The sequence below is a fragment of the Acanthopagrus latus genome, chromosome 10, assembly GCF_904848185.1.
Source record: "Acanthopagrus latus isolate v.2019 chromosome 10, fAcaLat1.1, whole genome shotgun sequence".
NCBI lineage: Eukaryota > Metazoa > Chordata > Actinopteri > Spariformes > Sparidae > Acanthopagrus > Acanthopagrus latus.
This window is the reverse complement of record NC_051048.1, coordinates 5,269,869-5,289,777: the sequence shown is the minus strand read 5'-3', so window position 1 is coordinate 5,289,777 and position 19,909 is coordinate 5,269,869. Positions and strand designations below refer to the sequence as shown.

The window sequence follows — 19,909 nt, the reverse complement described above, 5'->3', positions numbered from 1 at the left end:
TCCTCGCGGGGTGAATAAAAGCTACAGCAAACAAACAAAAAAAAAAAATATCCGAACAAAGACAATAAACAGAGAGCAGAAGCTGAAATGCGAGACGTCAGCGGAGAACAGACAGCGCGGAGGAAGAGAATAGGCGAGGGAGAGGGAAGACGTGGATGAAATTGCAGAGTCGTACCAGTAGTTTTCCATCCAGCAGCATCCTGGTCTCAGCCTGGAGGACTTTACTGCTGTTGACGATCTCCACCGCCGTGCTGCGGCTCAGACACTGCAAACACAAGGGAATGAGTCTTCATCAGTATAATGGAGTGTGCAGAATGTGGCCTAGAGGTGACATACGTGTCCACTTATTCAAGGCTGTAGGACTTGAATAAGTGGACCTAAGATCTTTCTCAGCCTTTTTCTATTAAATTAATCGGTGCCGATGTGAAGATTGTGTGCTGGAACTGCTCTTTTTCCTACAGGAAATCAATTTTTGTGTGGATTTGATTCCCTGAACCACAGAAGAGAGATAAAACAAGAGGTGTCTGTGTTGCCTTCGACTCAAAAAGAAGAAAAAAATCCTGTCAGAAAGTGAGAAACACACCGACTTTTATCATCTTCAAAGAGTTCGATATCAACAGGCTTTTGGATCTGCGCAAAAAATAGTAACGCTGACAGAGAGAGGATGTTTGTCAGGTGGAATCACTGCAGGAAACAAGAAAAATCATTCCACTTTTCCATATTGTGATGTGACAAACGACGTGTTAGGACGCGTTAATCCACGTGTGCACGGCTGCATGGAAACTGGAAAATTAATGTAAACTTCTGGGTGGGAATATTGTCTCTTTTCAGAAAAACTGCAAAAATGCAAATATTTTCTTCATCAGAGTTATTCTATGAGATTCTATAGACTCTGCAGTTAAAACGAAGATGACTAATTAAGTCATTTATCAGTGAAATGTGTGTTTGAATGAACATTTAAATATTCAGTCTAAGATGAAAAGTACGGAGGCCAAGTTGGGCCATAACTTCATTATTTCTGTCTGAATTCTTTATATTTTGAGATAATGAAATAGTTACCTGATGGTTTCTAAAAGATATTATTGGATTCTCTGAATATGACACTTTACTGCATTATTGATTCTAAATTGAAAGAAAAAAAATTAAACAATGTGACTGTAAAATGATAAAAACAAACATGATCGCAGCTCATTTCCATTTGAATACAACAGCTCTTATTTCTTTGTTTCACGACATCACAAACGGCCTTTTAATTTTATGTCACGGATGAATTTCAGGCTGCAAAAACAGCCTGTGAGACGACAGCGGACTCAGACGTATCGCTGAAAATCTGTATGTTTCGCTCTTCGTCAATCAAACGAGCCATATGTGGGTCCATCTGCCTCCTCCTCCGCGGTGTCTTACCTCGGGGCTGGACAGTTTGGCCTCGGTGAGCACCAGGGCGGTGGCGTTGACGGCGTGAGCCAGCTCCTGCTCCACCAGCTTGTGGGTCTTGGCTGCCTCGCGGATCCTGGGGAGGACGAGGGAGGGAAAAAAAAAAAAAATCATCCACTTGAGAGGGCTTGCAATTATTATTTTTTTGACACAATCACGGCGATTATTCCAACAAGTTGTCTCGGCCTGTTGATGGAACGAAAAAGCTCGACTCCTTTTCTGCCGTCTCTGCCCCCGATGCTGACAATAAAGAATATAGGCTCTCAAACCGTCAAAATCATCCCTCTTTCCAAGACCACAATGGATCCCCTTTATGACTGTTTCACAACTTCACACATGTAATTAAAATATTTATGGTCCTGATTGTAGAAAGCTGTAATAAACCAACCGAACCTGAGAGAAGACGAGAAGTCCTCTGAGGGACGCAAACGGGTTTATAAGAGCGAGAGAAGAGGAATAAAAATGGCTGAACAAAAACTTAACAATAAATGAGCTGATTGCAGTGGGATACACCGATCCCAAAACGCAATTTTTTTCTTCTCAACACATAAAAACACACAGATGTAGATGCTTCAACTGGTTGTTTAGACGTTTGGTTTGAGCACCGTCGAACGTTTTTAATCATGTTTGATGTTTAGCACGTCGAGTCGAGAAAAGATCATGTCGAGGAGTCGTTACAGCAAGATTTAACTCCAGTTTGAACTGAATTTGTTCTTGATAATGTTGATTTTATAGCGTTGTAACTGTGTGATGGTGACTCCTTACTTGCTGATGAGCGTGTCGGCCACGATGCCGAGCTGCTGGACCTGAGCGCACTCCTCCTCCGTCAGGTACTCCATGGACTGCTGGGAGTTAAGGCGTGGCCGGCTGGCGCGGTAGCTGTCGATCTTCCTCTTGTCCTCCCAGGACTTGAGCGTGCTCTCGAACGCCTGGTTGGGAACAGAGCCAGAGAGTTTGGTCAGGGGGACGGCTGGCATCTCCACTCCAGGTGGTTCTTCGGGTGTTTGTGTTGACTATAAAAAGGCCTTTTTTTTTAATCTGTAAATCTCTAGAAACTTCAGTAAGAGACTAAAGATAAGAGAGAGGAGCTTGTTTTATTTCATCCAGACGTGACTTTAAACTAACAGCCTCTCAATAACCCGACATCCAGCCGGGACCTTTAACATTACTGTCACCGTTTGACTGAATAAAAGCCGCGTTTAGGAGGATAAAACCGGCGAGCAGGCATTCTTTCTCTCGCCGCGGCACTTAAGGAGGGAAACCATGGAAACAAACTGCCCGAAAATGAGCTTGGCTCAAGAGAGCTCTCCAAAAAAGGGTTTTTTCGAGCAGCGTGAAGAGAGAACAAACACAGTGGGCATGAATTTGATTTAAGAAATCCCAAAATAGAAAAGAGTCAACAGCTCGGGCGGAGGGCTGAGCTCGGCCGGAGCCCAGAGAGGATTTTCAGATGCAGCATTTATGACAGGAGGAGAATTCAAAGCCTGTATTCTAGTTCGTATGCTATAAACATCCAACCAAATACACAGCAACAAAAATCAGATTTGTGTGTGACTTTACTCTGTCTCTGGTGAGCATCTGCGCCCGGTTCTTGTGGACGATCTTGACGATGCCGGGCGGCTGGATCCAGGCCTCTCCGTCCACCTGCACCGGGACTCCCTCCTCCCCCAGGATGGTGATCTTCACCTGGCGGCACTGAGACGCAGCAGAGCAGAAAACAGCAGCTGTCAGACGAGACCGCTCCTTTTTTTTTTTTTTTTTAATGCCTGCCATGCATAGAGAGCTTTTCCCTGCTTGACCTCCTCCGTCCTCTGCTGCCAGACGGCGAGATTTTTATGTGATCTTGTCACGCACGCACCTCCGAAGGTACATCAGTGTGTTGTGTTTGATGACATGGAGTGTTTGTGCTCGACGGTTTGTCATGTTTTTCTTTTACTATGCTGCCATGATGACATGTTCAGGTACGTGGAGACGTGTGCTGTGCGTCACCTGTGCGATGCGGTGGTGCTGCAGGTTGATGACTCTGGACATGGCCATCTGCATGCTGCCGAACACCGCCACCACCTCCAACTTCTTATCGTCAAACGACGGAGCGCCGAAGTTCTGAACAAAGCAGATGAGAGCAAACAAGAGACGGTCACTTTCATTTTTCTATTCCGTTTCCATATATACAGTTTGGATTTTTCCTATTTTACAGTCCTTCCATAAAAAATGTGAACTAAAACTTTTCTTTTAAAAAGTTTGCCATGATTGTCTTGATTGTCATCTCTCTGACTGTCCTTGAACTTATCACACATGTTGAATGCCACTTTCAGGGAATATGGTCAAATTCAAGATGGAAAAAGCTTCATTCAACATGTCTCATGTAAGATTTTGCCAGAGTTTTGTATTAAACAGATCCAGTAAAGAAAATTTCTGCACATCTCAGCACAAAGAAGCCTTGAATGACTCAGCGGAGGTCAACAGTCAATCCAAGGAACTCAACTTGCCTTATTCCCTTAACCTTTCTTTATTCATGGCATCATAAAAGACACTTTATGCACGACTTGTATATATTTCAGGGAAACATTTGCTCCAGGTGAGTACAAAATGTGAGCATGGGAGCAAAAAGAGTTCAGAAACTGATAAGCTTTGTGTGTGGATGCACAGTGTGCTGACAACACTCACATTATCCTCCTTGGTGCCGCCCCAGAAGTTGATACCGCCTGCGTAGCTCGGTATGTTGAGCACAGCCAAGCCCTGCAGACTCGGCAGGGACATGGGAACACCGTCACACTGGAGCAGGAACACAGGACGTTAGAGGAAACCAGCAGATACAATTTTGTTTCCTGAAACAGACTTGATTCTTGTGTGTGTGTGTGTGTGTGTGTCTGACCTCCAGCTGAACTCGCTGCTCCAGGTTCTTGTACGTCTTCTGGACCAGCTCTTTAGTCCCCAGCACTCCGTACCACATCATGTTCTTGGTGCGACTGCTGCAGGAGGAGACGGCAGAAGGAAGAACCAATCAGCGCTGGTTTTGTTTCAGTAGGCAGATGATACGGCTTCAACTATGTTTAACGTCATTTCTGGGAAATCTTGTTTTGCAGGCATGAAGAAGTTGCTTTCTTGATACGCAGACGACTTGCTGCTGTTTATCTCTGACTTGGTTTTGACAAATAACCAGTTTTAGTAAGAGTGTCATGGAAAAACATGTTTTATATACACACATATCTACAAGAGATGCAACTCTGACAGATAAACATTATAAACAACTTCAGTACTGAGACAAATGTTGTGACAATTGAGTGATTTACACTCCTGAGACGTTCTTGTTAAAGCCTTTTATCTATACGCAGTTTCAGACCTTTCTCAGAAACATTGAAGCTAAAATCTTTTGGAGATTTTCCAACAAATTAAAGGTAGAAATATTTTTGTTTCTTCACTTAAGTTAAGCATTTACTTAGTATTTATCACACTGTTACAGGAAATTATACAGTTTAACTGTTGCAACGTTAGAATTTTCTGTTGGCAAAGAGATAATTTACTAAATGAGCTCTCAACAGATTATAAATTACATTTTTTTTCTATGTGTGTGTTCATACCTGCACTTTTTGGGGTGCTCGTCTCTCTTGTTGTTGAACTCGAGGGAAATCTTGGCGTCCAGGCCGATGCCGAAGTAGTTGTTCATCACACACTTCTCCGAACATTGTCTACAAACACAGAAAACACGTAGACTGTTTATCAAAATGTGGTAATAAAATCGTATGAGAGCACATTATTTAGCCTCAGCTGCTGCGAGAAGGATGTACAAAGACTCACACAGACTCCTCGCTGAAGGTGACGGTGTTGAGGCTGTCTGGTTTCTCAAGGACGATGGGGGAGGTTGGACTTAAACTTCCTTGACCTAAAAAAATAAATCATGAAGTATGAAGTCAAGATTCTGAATTATTCTTGAGGGATAACCTCTTCTGACCAAATGCAGAAGTAGAAGTTTTTAAAAATACAAACTTACGTGGCTCAGCGTCCTTCAGCTCCTCGCTGTTTTCCCTTTTGATGGAGGACGAGGACGACATCCTCTGGACCTGCGTGTGTCGGTTCTGCTCGTCCACCACTGAAATGTTGACATCAAATCGGGGCATGAATTTCTCAAAAACGACATCAGTAGAAGCGGGACACGCAGCACAACAAACGCATGACTAGCTGATACCTTTCTCCGCCTGCTCGATGATCTGCCTCAGGGCTTTCTTCAGGCTGTTGGCCCGGAGCATCAGCTGCTCTTTGGACCGGTACGTTTTACCCTCTGAACCCGACTCACCGCCGCTCTCACCGGGGCTGCTGCTGTCCTGGCTGGGCACTGAACCTGCCGGCACCACCTGGAGGACACGGGAGAAAGAAAATGACACATCCTCTTTATGTTTTAACGTATCTAGCAAATAAATCCTGGTGTATTCCTGATGTTCCCGTGAGATTTATTTCATTTTAAAAGCACCGAGAACCCCGGAGCATCAGCACATTATTACTGAAGCCAGAAAAAAATGTTGCCTCGTTCATAAATTTACTGTTCGACTCATGAGTGCCTCTTGTTCCTGCAAAGGGAGGCGGCGCTTAATATTCATACACAGAACTAGAGAAGAGACGTCCATAGTTTATTCATGAAAATGATCCTCGACACAAAGCTACAAGTCGGTGAAAAACAGTTTTGTCTTCTAAAAGAACAACAGTAAATACAGAATCAGATCTTCTGTACCACATTAAAGATGGACAACACTTTAAACAAATGCTACATATCTATTAAGAGCTAACTAGCATTATCTTTTAATGACTGCTGTCCTTAAAACGAGCACACTTTTTCTCAACCGTTGGGACCTCATTTTGGTCCAAGTATTATGATTTTGGACAGTTTTGTGATTTTTAATCAGGCGATCACTGATTGCTATGACTATCTCACACTGATTATGACTGGCAGTGTAATTACCTGGGCCTCCGCTTCCTCACTTAAGGCCTTCACGAGGGAATCCAGCTTCTCGTTCAGCAAGGCACACTGAGAGAAGAGACAGTTACAAAAATCACATGAGAGGAGGAGCGTAAACGTGGAGATACAGTCGCGTCAGTGCTGTCAGAGGTACCTAAAATCTCATCTGTGCGGCTGCAGTAAAACCTGAATCGATATCTTTACAGCACATGGAGAGCTTTTATTTAGAGAAGCAGAAAAGGTGGATTTCCCTCCGGGTGACAATAAAGTGTCACATTATTTTGAAGGAGGCGGTAAGAGGTACGGCACTCGGAGCGCTCCGACAAGACGGCTTGGTGAACGCCTCTCCCAGGTGGAAAGATTTTCTCCTGTTGGAAATGTCTCACAAAGCCATTTTTTTCAGAAAACGTTTGGTTACCGTTCGTCTTCTCAGCAGGATTTTCATCGTACAGTTTTTACCTGCAGGTGACAGACAGCTGACTAAATTTAACCCTTTCAGTTGCTCCACATTTTCTTTTCTTTTGTTGGACAATTCATCTTCTTCCTCCCTCCGTCTGTAACAACTCGTTTCATAAACTACATGATGTTTACACTGAGTGAACAACTCCGCCCTGATGACTGCATGTTGTTTTTTAATGGATGCACTCTTCCATCACATGTAAGGTAAATATTTTAGATGTCCCCTTCATGCTTCTTCACGCATATCAAGCAAATTCCCACTAACATATTTAGTATCTCTTGAAGCTTTTGGATCTCCATTAGAATTAAAAAAAACCTGCAAGGTCGACATACAGCTGGAAATATCTCTGATATCTCTTTCCAGCGATCAGTACCGCCTTTAGAAATAATTTTTACATACGTAAATGTAAGCTTGTGAAGAAAAAGCTTCACTTCAAGGCTTTTTAGAAGGAAGTGGAGCTATAAATTAAAACAATAACCTCAGTAAAGAACAAAAAAAGCTGTAAAGACTGAGAGAATTTGCTTCCAATTTAATGTTTTTACCTAAATCCACTTAATCCAACTACATATATACACACGTTAACTCCTGGCATGTTGTTTTTTGTTCTGGTGTTTGCCTCTTTCTGCCCTGTTTTCCTATCCTATTTATTTGTAGCTGTATTGTTGTTATAATGAACATTAGTTTGTTGTGTTTTGATGGTTATCTATCCTTTGTGTGCCAGTTGATTTGCTTTCATTGTACTACTTTGGTTATTGTTTGTTTCTTTGTAACAAGAAATGAAATATGGAAATGTTTAAAAAAGAAACTCTTGTTTACTTGACTTCAAGTAGTGCTTGTACTGCTACAAGTACAGCTCATGTATTCAAAGTCTTATTTATGCAAAAGTACAACAGAATAAGCATCAAAATGTACTTCGAATATCAAAAGCATAAGATATCTATCACCCAGAACGGCCCATTTTGAATTTATTCATATTGTGTTATTGGATAAGTTGGTTTATATTTCAATAAATATCGAAATCTGCAAAGAAACTAAAGCTATTACGTAAAAGTAGTGACACAAAAAGGTACATTTGCTTCTGAAATGTAGTAAAAAAAAGTGGCATAAAATGAAAATGCAAAGTAAAGTAACTCAAAATCTTTCACCCTTCCAACTTCAATTGTACTAAACAAACTCATCGTTATGTCAAATACTTGAGCAGATATATAAAATTCAGAGTTCTGGAGGGAATGATCGACCTTCAATACGACTATATCTGCCACACACACACACACACACACAAACACACACCTACACTGCCCACTCTTTACTGTTACACAAGCTCTTACACAACACACACAGAACCATTTACCTTCTTTGCCATGGCATCGGCCTCCTCCTTGTTCTCCGTGGCTCTCTCGTACGCCTTCCCCACCTCCGCCACAAACTCATTCACCGTCCCACACAGGAACCTGACGGAGGGGGTGGAGGAGAGAGGAGAGAGGAGGGAGGAGAGAGGAGAGAGGAGACAGGAGAGAGGAGAGAGGAGACAGGAGAGAGGAGAGAGGAGAGAGGAGAGGGGAGAGAGGAGAGAGGAGAGAGGAGAGAGGAGACAGGAGACAGGAGACAGGAGGTGGAGGGTTAACGTGATTAAAAACCAGACAAATCTTTCAGGTGAACACGTTTCACATGTCGGTGATTCACTGCGGCCGTCACTGTGTTTTTGGGAGATTTCACGCGAGCTCTCGTTTCATCAGCCGCCTACCTGCCTGTCAGCTACGTCGCCTCCACACAGTCACTATCTACTCACAGCTGTTACACTGCTGCTGTGTGACTCAGCAGGGAAGGTTTCTCCAAACTCAACACTCTCATTTAAGCAAATATCGGATCCTGCTACACCACGTCTCTCATTTAAGAGTCGTTGTCGTCGTCCTCACGTGCAGATCTGCAGGTTTTTTTTTTTTTTTTTTAAATTATTATTTCCAAATCAGACAAACAACAGAGCGTGACGGCACAAAGTTTCAACTCATGTCAGTTTTTAAGAGCGCTGCTTCAGCTCGAAGTGGGAGGCGATCGCACGCTGTTGCTCAACAGCTGCAGGCTGCAAGGTAGAACTTGTGTGGGCGTCGAACTACGAGCGAATTAATTCAGAGCAGGACCTCGCTGCAGAGCGTGAAACATGATCCCAGTTAGAGGGAATTATTTAAGAGTTTCTGGACACTGTTAGTTCATCATTTTGTTACATAAGAATACAGCATGTTTATGGAGCGTCACTCTCAGCATGCTGGGGAATTTATTCATGTGCAACAAATTACTTGCTATCAATAATCTGCATTTAGGAGGTGACTGAGGGAATGCTCTGGTTTACAGTATGCTCATCATGCAGAATACGGCATTAATACATGATATATTACGTCTAATAAAGAGCCAATACACCAGCAAAAATAGTCAGTAGTCAAAGGTTTGACTGCACAATGCAACGCCATTTTGTTTTGGCTGCAAACTCACAATGTTGAAATCTGAAATCCTGTCTTCTCTAACTTTGGGATAACATATATAAGATATCTGGTTTTTACAGAAACACCTAACTGCATTAAAGAAGATAATCTCGTAATAATCATGTATTTGGAGAGAGATTTAGCTGCTACAGACACGCCCTGGAAGACAGATTTTAGCCTGTTTGCTTTCACTTTCACAGACTGTTACGTGTTGTGTCAGCCCTCTTGTTCTGCCGTGGTCGTCTGGCCCCGCCCACCTCGTTGAGGGATTGGTGCCACCCGTTATAATCCAGGTGATTCCAAGATGGCTCCCTCCCTCCCTCCCCCCTTGTTTGGGTTGTAATTATGTTTAATAGCTCGTCACCCGTCTTTCACTCCTGACTTTACACCTCATACTTTGCTTTTGTTGCGTTACCTTTAATAAACCTTCTTTGTTGTGCTCCTGACTAACAATACACTGTATACCTGCTCCTCCACCCACACAATCATTATCCTAATTCATAGACGCTAAAATTTAAAGCTTGGCTCTTCTTGTCCTTCAAAACAAACAAGCTCTTGTGTTAATTTTAAAGGGGGCAGGACTTTTAGGATAACCAGGACATAATAAGACACAGATATGAGTTCAGGAATTTCCCCTGTAATAGGAAGATAGCGGTCCTACCTCTGAGACTTCAAACTGTCAAATGTGACCTTATAATGTTGGTAAGAGATCATCGTCAGTGTTTAAATGTCAGCAGACTTACTTCTTCACTTAACGACCCCGTAGTGTCTTCATCATCACATTTACTACAGTGAGCTGGATAATCACTCCCAAAAACAGCCTGACTTGTAGTGACATTTTCACAAATCCTCCATCTTCACCACACTTCTCTTTATTTATTTATTTATTTATTTACGATGCTACAAAGTGAGGGATTAAATTACACAAGAAACGATGTTCTGTCATGTGTCAAGTGTTTCTCTTGACCCTCGAAACCTGTTAAAAATACCACCGCGGGACTTCGAGAAGGCACATTTTGACTTTGTCCGACAACGCCGGTGCAATGTTTCCATGTAAATGTGCGCTAAGTGTGTCCTGTGGGTCCCTGAAGTGTTTTTTAAAATGTGCTGCAGGTCTCCGCTACAATCAGCAGCAGTTTAAAAACACACACGGAGCGGGTCGGAGGAGAGTGCTCTGTAATGGCCGCCCCGCTCTTCCCAAAGGAAGACTACTAATGTACTAATGCACTGAGGATGACCTCTAAATACTGATTCATCCGTCTCTTTCACTTACAGCCGCCCAGCACTTACTGTCCTCTGTGTGTGTGTGTGTGTGTGTGTGTGTGTGTCTATAGGGACGAGACCAAAGCAAACAAAATCAATACCCATTGACCAGACGCTCTGCTGCTTTCTCTCATTATCTCTATTCTCCTCTCGCCCGCCATCTTTATCCTCATCCGTCTCATCTTCTCCATCCTCCAACCTGCTTCTACTTTAATCTCCCCCGCCCCTTGTTTTTTTTTTTTTTTCCAAAGGCGTCAACGACACTTACTTGGCAGAGGAAATGACATCACTGTGTTTGTCCGAGTCCAGGATCTTGGCGAGGTGGGAGGCCACGGAGTCTGCATACTGAGTGATGTGGACCTGAGAGACGGAGGAAGACAAGAGAGAGACAGACGTCAGACTCTCTGGGACGATTTGATTGAAAAAAAGATCCACCAAAGCCTCGTGTAGTCATATTCTGTTTATGTTGGTCTGGAAATGTTCTAGAAATGAAGTTTTTCCTCTCAGATTGTTTCATTTGTCTCCGTTTGAGGCCTGAAGAATCTCAACGCATCCAGTTTTTCGCAGTAAACTAATAAAACTTTCTTTGACTTCCTGTAAATCATCAGTTTTCAATCACATTCAGAGAGAAGATGTAACACTAAATAACCAAATGACTCAAAAAGTCCATGTGGTGATATTTATATCCAGAAACCTGTCGATATCCAAGTCTTTCATATTGTTTCTGACCAGAAATATGTTTTTTTTTTCCCTTCGGGCGAGCATCGCTACCTTAGCTTTGCAAACCGCTAGCATGGCAAGATAGAGCGCTGACAGTAAACAGGCAAACTGCAGTAAAAACCCAACTAAGATGGATGTTCTGAATGTGTTCTAGATCAAAAAATGTCAGAAAAATGCTCCTGAAACCTGAATAATACCGACATATCCCACATGACTGAGGCCTGAAGATTTCGGTGCTGTCACCAGAGAGAAATCCAGTCTTAAGAATTTACACTGAAAACATATGGTGGCTTCAGAGAATTTAATATATATTTTCCACCAACGTAATAAGTGAATTTGGGTTGAGACACTGTCTCTACAGGTGCAGAATCGTCCTGTAATTCAAAGACAGCATCACGTCCTTCATCCGGTCCTGACTGAGGAGGTCAGAAGCAGCTTTCAGCTTAAATTCAGGCCCATCCTCCGTCGGCGGCGTCATCGCTCCCTGTGGTTTCGCCTCTGATTGCTTTTGCTTCCAGCTGCCAGGCTCAATTTGATTCTCAGTGGATGTTTTTTTTTTCCCAAAATAATTTCTTGGGGCTCGTGAGATCCAGCTTTGTGGGCGCAAACTCACGGATCCCATCTGTCAAAGACGCCAGCCGCCTCCCGAACGTCCTGAAAGCAAAGTAATTTACCTGCAGAGGTGAATCCAGGCTGTCGTCTTCCTTCACGATCGGCGTGCGTTTGGTGGTGGCAGGAACCTCGTACGTCATCACACTCCACCTGGAAAAGACACAAAAAGACACACGAAGATGTCAGTGACCAGGAAATAAACTTTATTATCAGCTAATCAGATCTAAGATAGCAGGAAAGGAGGCAGAAAATCGAAACCCGCAGCAGTTCTTGTCCTTTTTCTGTCTGTGATTGTACCGCTGATAAAAACAAATCCACCAGCAGTTCAAGCCGAGGACGAAGAAATCATTACGGCAGAACATGTGTGAGCTTTTAAAACAACTTGAATAACGTATTTTTAATTAAAGAAATAGTTTAACACTTCAGAAATTATGGTAAATTAGCTGAGAAGTTTGATACCGCTCTTGTCTCTGCACGGTGAAAATGAAGCTGCAGCGAGAAGCTGTTTAGCTTAGCTTAGCACAAAGACTGGGAACAGATGGAAACAGCTAGCCTAGCTCGGTCTGAAGGCAAAAAAATTCAACTCACTTATTAGCTCACTTATAACGTGTTCAATCTTTACCAGAACTAAAGTGTTGTAGTTTCACAGCGGGTCATGTGACGGCCTATTTCTTCGCTAACTCCCTCATGCTAAGCTAAGCTAACTAGCCACAGCTTCCGGCTTTGTATTCAACAGACAGACATGAGATTGGTGTCGATTGGTATCGTATCGGCTCATTCTCAAAAATGTCAAACTATTTGTATTTAACTTCTGTGTCCAGAGCCTCAGACTCAACTGCTGGTTGGTTTACGAGTTATGAGTTTTCGGCCACATATTCAGGGAACCTATCCAGCATCAGCAGCCAATTAAAGCCCCGACGCTGCTCCACGTTCAGCTCAAGTCCTTTTTTAATGCTGTTTATGAGTCGTTCCCGGTGGTATAAATAAATAAATGAATGAAAAAAAACAAAAAAAAACAGCCGGTAGTGCTTTTATCTAATTATCGTTATTGCTCGCTGCTGTCTGCGGCCGCTGAGAAATATATCGGATCGGATTCAGACGTTAATTAATCTGTTCATCTGGGATGTCCTCGACCGATTTAATTTAGAAACTGTCCTGTTTTTTCCACTCACAGTCACGTTTATTATGCAGCTTAAAAAGGAATTCAGTTGTCAGGAGCAACGCAGGAAACTAAAGCTCATGAAGAACTCCTCCTCCACCCGCTCCACCCGCTCCACGGTCTTACCGGTCCAGCATCTTGGTGGTGGCTCTCTCCAGCTTCTCCAGGATCTGCAGCAGCTGAGCGTCGTCGTCACAGAGGCCTCCCCAGCCCAGCACTCGGGCCAGGTCGTTACCTGTTCCCAGAGGCAGCACGCCCAGCTGGCACTGAGGAAACAAACAATCCCGCCTTTACATATTTTATTTCTTACTTTGCTGTCATATTTCCTTCAGCACGAACACAGTCGAGTCCTCTCTTAGCGACAGGAACATCCCGCTGGCTGACCTTTTACACTAACTGGTTCATTGGTTTAGCGTGACATGAAATGATTCGAACTGATTTGACGCGGCACTTGTTCGTCTAAATTAAAACACTAATTTGAATTAAGGACCGTGTCATCCAATGTGGCGTTCCCTTAATTCAGATTCACTCCATGACGTTAATTAATCAGCGGCGGTGAGGAGCCACCGCATCACTTTCTCTTCCGCCTTCTTTACCTTCGCTGACATTTTCTACTGTTTGCTTTCTCTTTGCCTCATTTTTATTTTTGTTAGGGACACTAGTTGACACTTACTGTAGTTGTGACTTTAGTTACATCTGTTCCAATCATAGAAAAATAAAGGAATTGATTGGAATTTATGGGGAAAATTGGAAGTGAAATGGAAGTATAAGGATTATTTACTTAGGCTGAATTTATTTTGTCTCATGTAGATTTAAACAAAGCTTTTATTTGACGTAATGGAAAACTCTTCTGTTTGTGATTTTATTCAGTTCAGATTAATTCTTCGTTGTTCTCTGTAGAGGAATGTTTTAATCGGATGCTGAGAAATGATCTTTATGTGTGATTGAAGAGCAAAACACGCCATCAGACGTAGAACTGCTCGTTTATTTAGCCCCAAAAAGAAATTAACTTCTTGAAAGGTAAATTTTTTCTTCAGTTTGTTATCACAAAAACTGTCTGAAAGCACACCGACACCTCTTTTTCATTCAAGTACAATTGTTTGGTTGGAAATTTGCTGGAGTTTCCCGGTATTTTACCCTCCCTCTGCTGGGATTTGAGTATGGTCAACATGTTGCTGAATGTTTAAAACACTATCTGGCATTTTTCACATTCCATTTCAGGTTCGAAGACAGAAACAGGTTACAAACTCACCACAGGTTCACTTTCAGTTCTGATAATTATGTTGTTCTTTTTTTAAATGATTTACAACATTAGCATAAGAAGTAGCTTTTTGATTTGTCTTACCCATCACTGTTTTCTACACATAGTTAAATACAGATAATTAAAAATAGGACAAAACAACTAAAACTAGGTGTGAAAAAACTCACAGTAACTTACTGTGACAATATCGTGAACTAAAACTCACTAACATAAAGTAAAAGTACCTAGAAAATGTCTTTAGTTTATGTTGATTCGATCAAAGGAGGCATTACTGGATCACTGAGATAACTTCTAAAAAAAAAAAAAAAACAAAACACTAAAATAAATACGAACTAAACCAAAACTAAACATTTTCAAACAATCCAAACTAAACTGAAACAAGCAGCCCCGCCTTCTGAAAACTCAAACAAAGCCAAAAATAATGAAAAACACAAAAACTTCTTCATCTCCCTGCAGTCATCTCCAGAGTTACATCACCATCCCCTTCTCCTCTTCCTCCTCCTCCTCCTCCTCCAGCTCACCTGCTTATGGAGGTTGAGTTTATCCAGCTCTGAGAGCACCCAGCCCACGCTGCCGTCTCCTCCGCACACCAGGATACGAAACGTCACAAACTTCTGGAAGAGGCGGAGGCTGAGGGAGGAGGATGAGGAGGAGAGAGAGAGAGAGAGAGAGAGGAGAGGAAGATGAGCACAACATGTTAAAAACGGTAGATGTGCTGACGAGGCAGCTATCGGCACTTGAAGTGCATTAAACCGGTCGTGACAAACTCCTACTGTGCGCAGGTGAAACTATGAGCTCATCGTTTTATTCGTAATTACTGAGAAAGAGTCGAGTACCCGAGCTCCGGTCCTCCGTTCATCAGGTCAAACACTTGAGCCGGGTTGAGGAGCTGCTTGAACTTGCGGAGGAACTTCACCCCCTGGTTGTCTCCGCTCTTGGAGTTGACGAGGACCAGGAGAGGGCTGGTGCACGACGCCGAGGTGGCCTTCCAGAAGCCTGACAGGGAAGTTTCGTAAAATCAATAACCGTGTTTGGAAAAATGGAAACGTTTCTCAGGTTTAAATCCAAACGTTGGCAGAGAGAGAGAGACACAGAGAGAGAAAAATACGCAAAATATGTAGGAATAAAACAAAATATGTTGCAAATATTCTTCTTTTCCGAAAGTAAACTATCAGAAAGGTTTGTTGAAGCAGGCTCAAATTTAAAAATGGTGATTTAAACTGTTGTCGCACCAAAAATACGAGGTACATCTTGATCTTGACAATGTCACGGCTTCTGCGTCTGAAGGATTTACACTAATGGAGACGAAGGGCGACATTCATGAACTCTGAACCTAATGTACGAAAGTGTGTGTCTCTGTGTGTGTCTGTGTGTGTGTGTGTGTGTGTGTGTGTGTGTGTGTGTGTCTCACCATCCGAGTCGATGCTGTTAAGTGCAGTGGGAGGAATGATTGACACTCGACATTGACCCAGGGGACACACCTTCCCCATTTGTTCTTTACAGCTGTTGTGGACCTGCAAGTATACACGTACACACACACACACACGCGTACACACACACACACACACACATATATACACACACACGTACACACACAGTCAGTGGTCTCCACAGTAATTCTATATTTCAGTAGAAGCAGAAAGGTCATTACATCCCTCTGAAACCCACCAAATGTCAGTTCTATAACCTTTACAAATACCACTCTGATTCATTTCTGTGTGTTTCTGTGTGTGTGTGTGTGTGTGTGTGTGTGTGTGTGTGTGTGTGTGTGTGTGTGTGTGTGTGTGTGTGCGCGCACACTGACAATTAATTTGCCCTAAACACTCAAAAAGGCAATTCAGTCTTTGCTAAGTGGAACAGTGAGACGGTGTAAAGTTACATGCCTTGTAACTCTGAGTTTGTGTCTTAAAGGAATATTCAACTGTACTTTTCTGTTTGATTTCTTCACTTCCCTCTAATATTTGTACACCTGTGTTGACCATTTAAGGCATTAATGTTCTTAAGGACTCCTCCCACCTAGCTAACAGCCTTTTTTTTTTTTACATTATCTACCATCTCACAAAAGACGGGAACGTATTCAGACAAGAACAACCAGCACATACTCTGAAGCTGTACGCCTTCTTAACACCTTTAACTCTCCACTGCGAGCTGCTCAGTAGCTGTTTAATTATTGGGTAGGTGTGAAATGTTTTCGCTTTACTCTGCACTTGATGCACTTGATGCAGTAGGTCATTGTTCGGGCGGTTAATCTCTGAAATGAGGTACCTGTGTGCATGTGTCTGTCCATAACATTTTACTGTATTCATGCATTTATCTGTTTTTCTTTCTTATCTGTTCAAACTGTTTGAATGTGTCTTAATTCACGAGTGAGTGGTTCCCTTGTCTGTGTTTGGATGAGGTGATTAAGTTAACTGAATCTTGAATCTTACCTGCTTATAACAGTTTGTAGTCCTGATACAGTACAGGTTGTGAGGTTCAACCTGTACCTGTCTACCTTTTTGCTCCTTTTTTGGTCTCCTCCACCTCCCGATTGAAACATCGGGCTCTTTAGCTGCTGAACGCTCCACTATATTCACAAGATAACTCTGTCTGTCTGAATATATCAGGGTCAGGAGGTCTGACAGAACATGTAGGGATTTGATTCATTGTTTATCTATAACTATTAGGGTTTTAGCTTTACCTTACAGGAGTTGGAAACTCATTTTGTAATCAAACATTCAGCATTAAAGTCCTTCAGCATTAGTCCTGTGAGGAGATTTCCTCAGAGGGTGGAGGTTTAGTTTCCACCTTGGCTCTACCGGCCACACTTAGCACCGCTAATGTCCTTGCACGGGAAAACGACTCTCTTCATAATGCTTGAGGCGATCGGAGCATGAGGTCAGACTCAGTAACCCTGGAGCTGGCAGAAATTCATCAGCGCCATTTCATTTTCTCCTTTCAACCTGCCCTCCTCCTCCTCCCCCTCAACCTCCTCCTCCACCACCACCTCCTCCTCAGGGATAGCGCTGCCATCTTAAGTGCGACCCCATTACTCTGATGACTCGAGTGAACTTTCAGACCTTGATACTTTCGAGCGGCCAGCGAGTGAGTGAACAATGAAAAGTTCCAGAGCACGTCTCACTTCAACATATTCAGATTGTTTGGTCAACAAAATAAAGAAAACAACATATTCCTGGTCTTCCTGACAGAGTTTTGGACAAAAATATCAAAAAAAAAATTCTGTTTCCCTTTTCCAACATTTCGGATTTTAAAAGTGACAAATGTTGATGTTTGTTTTGAAGGCTGAGTCACTTCCTGTTTTATCATGAATAGTTGTTTTGAAGGAGCTTCTTTGCATTTAGACAGCTGCTACAAGCCACAATTTTGGAAATTCAGATGAGAGTTTTGGCTCGCTGCAGACATGTTTTCTCCTCCCACAACACGGATAATTAATCGGGACAGCTTTACCAACTGGACGGGCCCTCTGTTACCATGGATATCAGCACATTTATATCATCGACGACTTTCTATTTTAAACTCTAAAAGAACTTTGCAGCTAACAGCAGTGATGTCCCTTAAATAAACACAAAACGCTGATTTGATGAGACAGTTTTCTGACAGGACAGATGCCACAATCAATCCCACTTACGATGGCCTTGCACCAGAGGCAGCGCCAGTCCTGCAGTCGCCGCACGCTGCCACAGTTCTTGTCACACACCACGCATTTGGCACTGACGGGCAGGTTGCCTTCCAGCCACTGGTGGGGCATGAACACCTGGGGAAAATGAAGACAAATGCAGAGCGCATGAGACATCAGCTGTCCTGAGCTGACACATTGTTAGAGCTCCAACACGGGGAGGACAAGCGGTTCACTCACCCCTTCCTCGTCCTCGATGATGTCATTTCCTATGGAGGCCAGCGTGGTCCACTTGCAGTTGTTGGTGGAGCGAACGGCACAGCGCTTATGAGCCTTGAACTTACAAACTGCAGAGGACAGATCAATAAATGTCACGTTAGACAAACTCAAATAAACAGCCCTGACATTTAGATTTACACCACAGTGTAGTTTACTGAGCGTTGGATGGACGTTTTCTTACAATAATATCTGCTTCTCTGGGTTTCTCAGTCCAAACAAAACAAAATATGGAGTGTGAGATCATGGGAGTTGTTTTCTTCATTGTTCAGAAAAACACCATTGCTGATTAAATCTTTCCATGTGACTCAGGCAGAAATAATCACAGAAAATATTGTGTTTTAAGGAGCCCTATGCCAAATGTTAAACTATTTAAATGCATTAATCTGGTCTAATTCAAGACAAAAAATGGCTACATGTGTGAACAATCATAAGAAATTGGAACAATGGAGCTCCCCTGCATCAAGAATCGTCTTAAAATGTACAGGATTTAAAGAATCTGCATTATGACATGCAATTTGCAAGATTTTTCCTTCACATTCATAACAAATGTGTTAAGTAATAAAAAAAAAGCTGGAAAAAACCTGTAAAAATGTCACTTTCTCATGCAAAAAACAATGTTTAATTCTAAATATATTAGGCAAGATCATCTGCGTACTGTTTGACTTCGGAGGCCCGATGCAACTGCAGAGTCTGCAGGTAGCAATGAATGATCGTAGCGTTTCCACCAACACCTTTCATATGAATCATGATGAAATGGGGGGAAAAAAAGCCACGTACAACACTTCAAAACCAAAACAACAAATACAAGGTGTTTCTTGCATGTACAAAGTAGAAATAAAAACAAGTGAAAATAGCCCAAAACCAAATCACTTTGACGGACTGAAATGTTACTTTCTTCATATTGTGTCTTATATGAAGTGTAATGAGCTATTTTGAAGAGGAATTTAGAAAGTTTACTTGCTAAGACTTTGAACTTTTGCAGGATTTTTGAAAGAATCACAAAATTTTATATTTTATAAAGTCAATGGACATGAAAAACAATAACTAATAAACTGGTAATACATTTTAAATTCAAAATTCCCAGTAATACATACTCTCAACTGACCTAAAACTCCCAAAACAGTATATGACTTCTGAGGTACCGATTATGACTTCTGAAGTACTGATTTCACTCAGCTGTCTGGAAGGCGTCAGTGCGTCACACCTGTGAGGAAACCTGCCTCGCCCAGCAATAAGCAGCTATAAACCCACTTCTTCACACAGTCACAGTGACACACACCAGATACTGTTCTATAATGATAAGACTGTCAGTAACGAGGGTACAAAAGGTCCCTGTAAGAAAAGAGTTAGCTGAATCTTTTGACGAATGTGTCTCTAAATGTGTGTACTCGTGTGTGTGTGTGTCTGTGTACCTTCGCAGGACAGGCCGTGGGAGGTGACGCCTGGCAGAGCCTCTCTGCAGACATTGCAGAAGGTCGGTCTGGCGTGCGAGCAGGCGTACCAGTTGTGCATCCCGGAGAAATGCTCCATGTTGAACTGGCTGGCCTGAGGGGCAAGGAGAAACACGGAAGGAGAGGACGTCAGCGCTTCGTCTCAAACTGGCTCGGCTTCGGAGGTGGAAACACAGAGAAACGAAAAACAAAAACCATCGCAGCGCGACGTCGCAAGTAACTGACC

General features: G+C 42.6%; 1 protein-coding gene across 2 annotated transcripts in view; it reads right to left on the bottom strand.

Moving 5' to 3' along the window:
- The window catches only part of si:dkey-172j4.3 (diacylglycerol kinase delta), a 75,507-nt gene that overhangs the window by 6,267 nt on the left and 49,331 nt on the right, over nucleotides 1–19,909 (bottom strand). For both annotated transcript variants that reach the window (XM_037112409.1, XM_037112410.1), the window contains 22 exons: nucleotides 19,645–19,777; nucleotides 18,194–18,300; nucleotides 17,966–18,091; nucleotides 15,749–15,851; nucleotides 15,174–15,333; nucleotides 14,859–14,967; nucleotides 13,203–13,342; nucleotides 11,980–12,067; nucleotides 10,854–10,945; nucleotides 8,197–8,296; nucleotides 6,389–6,454; nucleotides 5,621–5,786; nucleotides 5,426–5,524; nucleotides 5,233–5,317; nucleotides 5,016–5,123; nucleotides 4,310–4,406; nucleotides 4,102–4,209; nucleotides 3,424–3,537; nucleotides 2,995–3,129; nucleotides 2,200–2,363; nucleotides 1,405–1,510; nucleotides 176–265 (listed from right to left, as the gene is read on the bottom strand). In XM_037112409.1, the coding sequence (XP_036968304.1) occupies nucleotides 176–265; nucleotides 1,405–1,510; nucleotides 2,200–2,363; nucleotides 2,995–3,129; nucleotides 3,424–3,537; nucleotides 4,102–4,209; nucleotides 4,310–4,406; nucleotides 5,016–5,123; nucleotides 5,233–5,317; nucleotides 5,426–5,524; nucleotides 5,621–5,786; nucleotides 6,389–6,454; nucleotides 8,197–8,296; nucleotides 10,854–10,945; nucleotides 11,980–12,067; nucleotides 13,203–13,342; nucleotides 14,859–14,967; nucleotides 15,174–15,333; nucleotides 15,749–15,851; nucleotides 17,966–18,091; nucleotides 18,194–18,300; nucleotides 19,645–19,777 (2,496 nt within the window). The remainder of the gene's footprint in view (nucleotides 1–175; nucleotides 266–1,404; nucleotides 1,511–2,199; nucleotides 2,364–2,994; nucleotides 3,130–3,423; nucleotides 3,538–4,101; nucleotides 4,210–4,309; nucleotides 4,407–5,015; nucleotides 5,124–5,232; nucleotides 5,318–5,425; nucleotides 5,525–5,620; nucleotides 5,787–6,388; nucleotides 6,455–8,196; nucleotides 8,297–10,853; nucleotides 10,946–11,979; nucleotides 12,068–13,202; nucleotides 13,343–14,858; nucleotides 14,968–15,173; nucleotides 15,334–15,748; nucleotides 15,852–17,965; nucleotides 18,092–18,193; nucleotides 18,301–19,644; nucleotides 19,778–19,909) is intronic.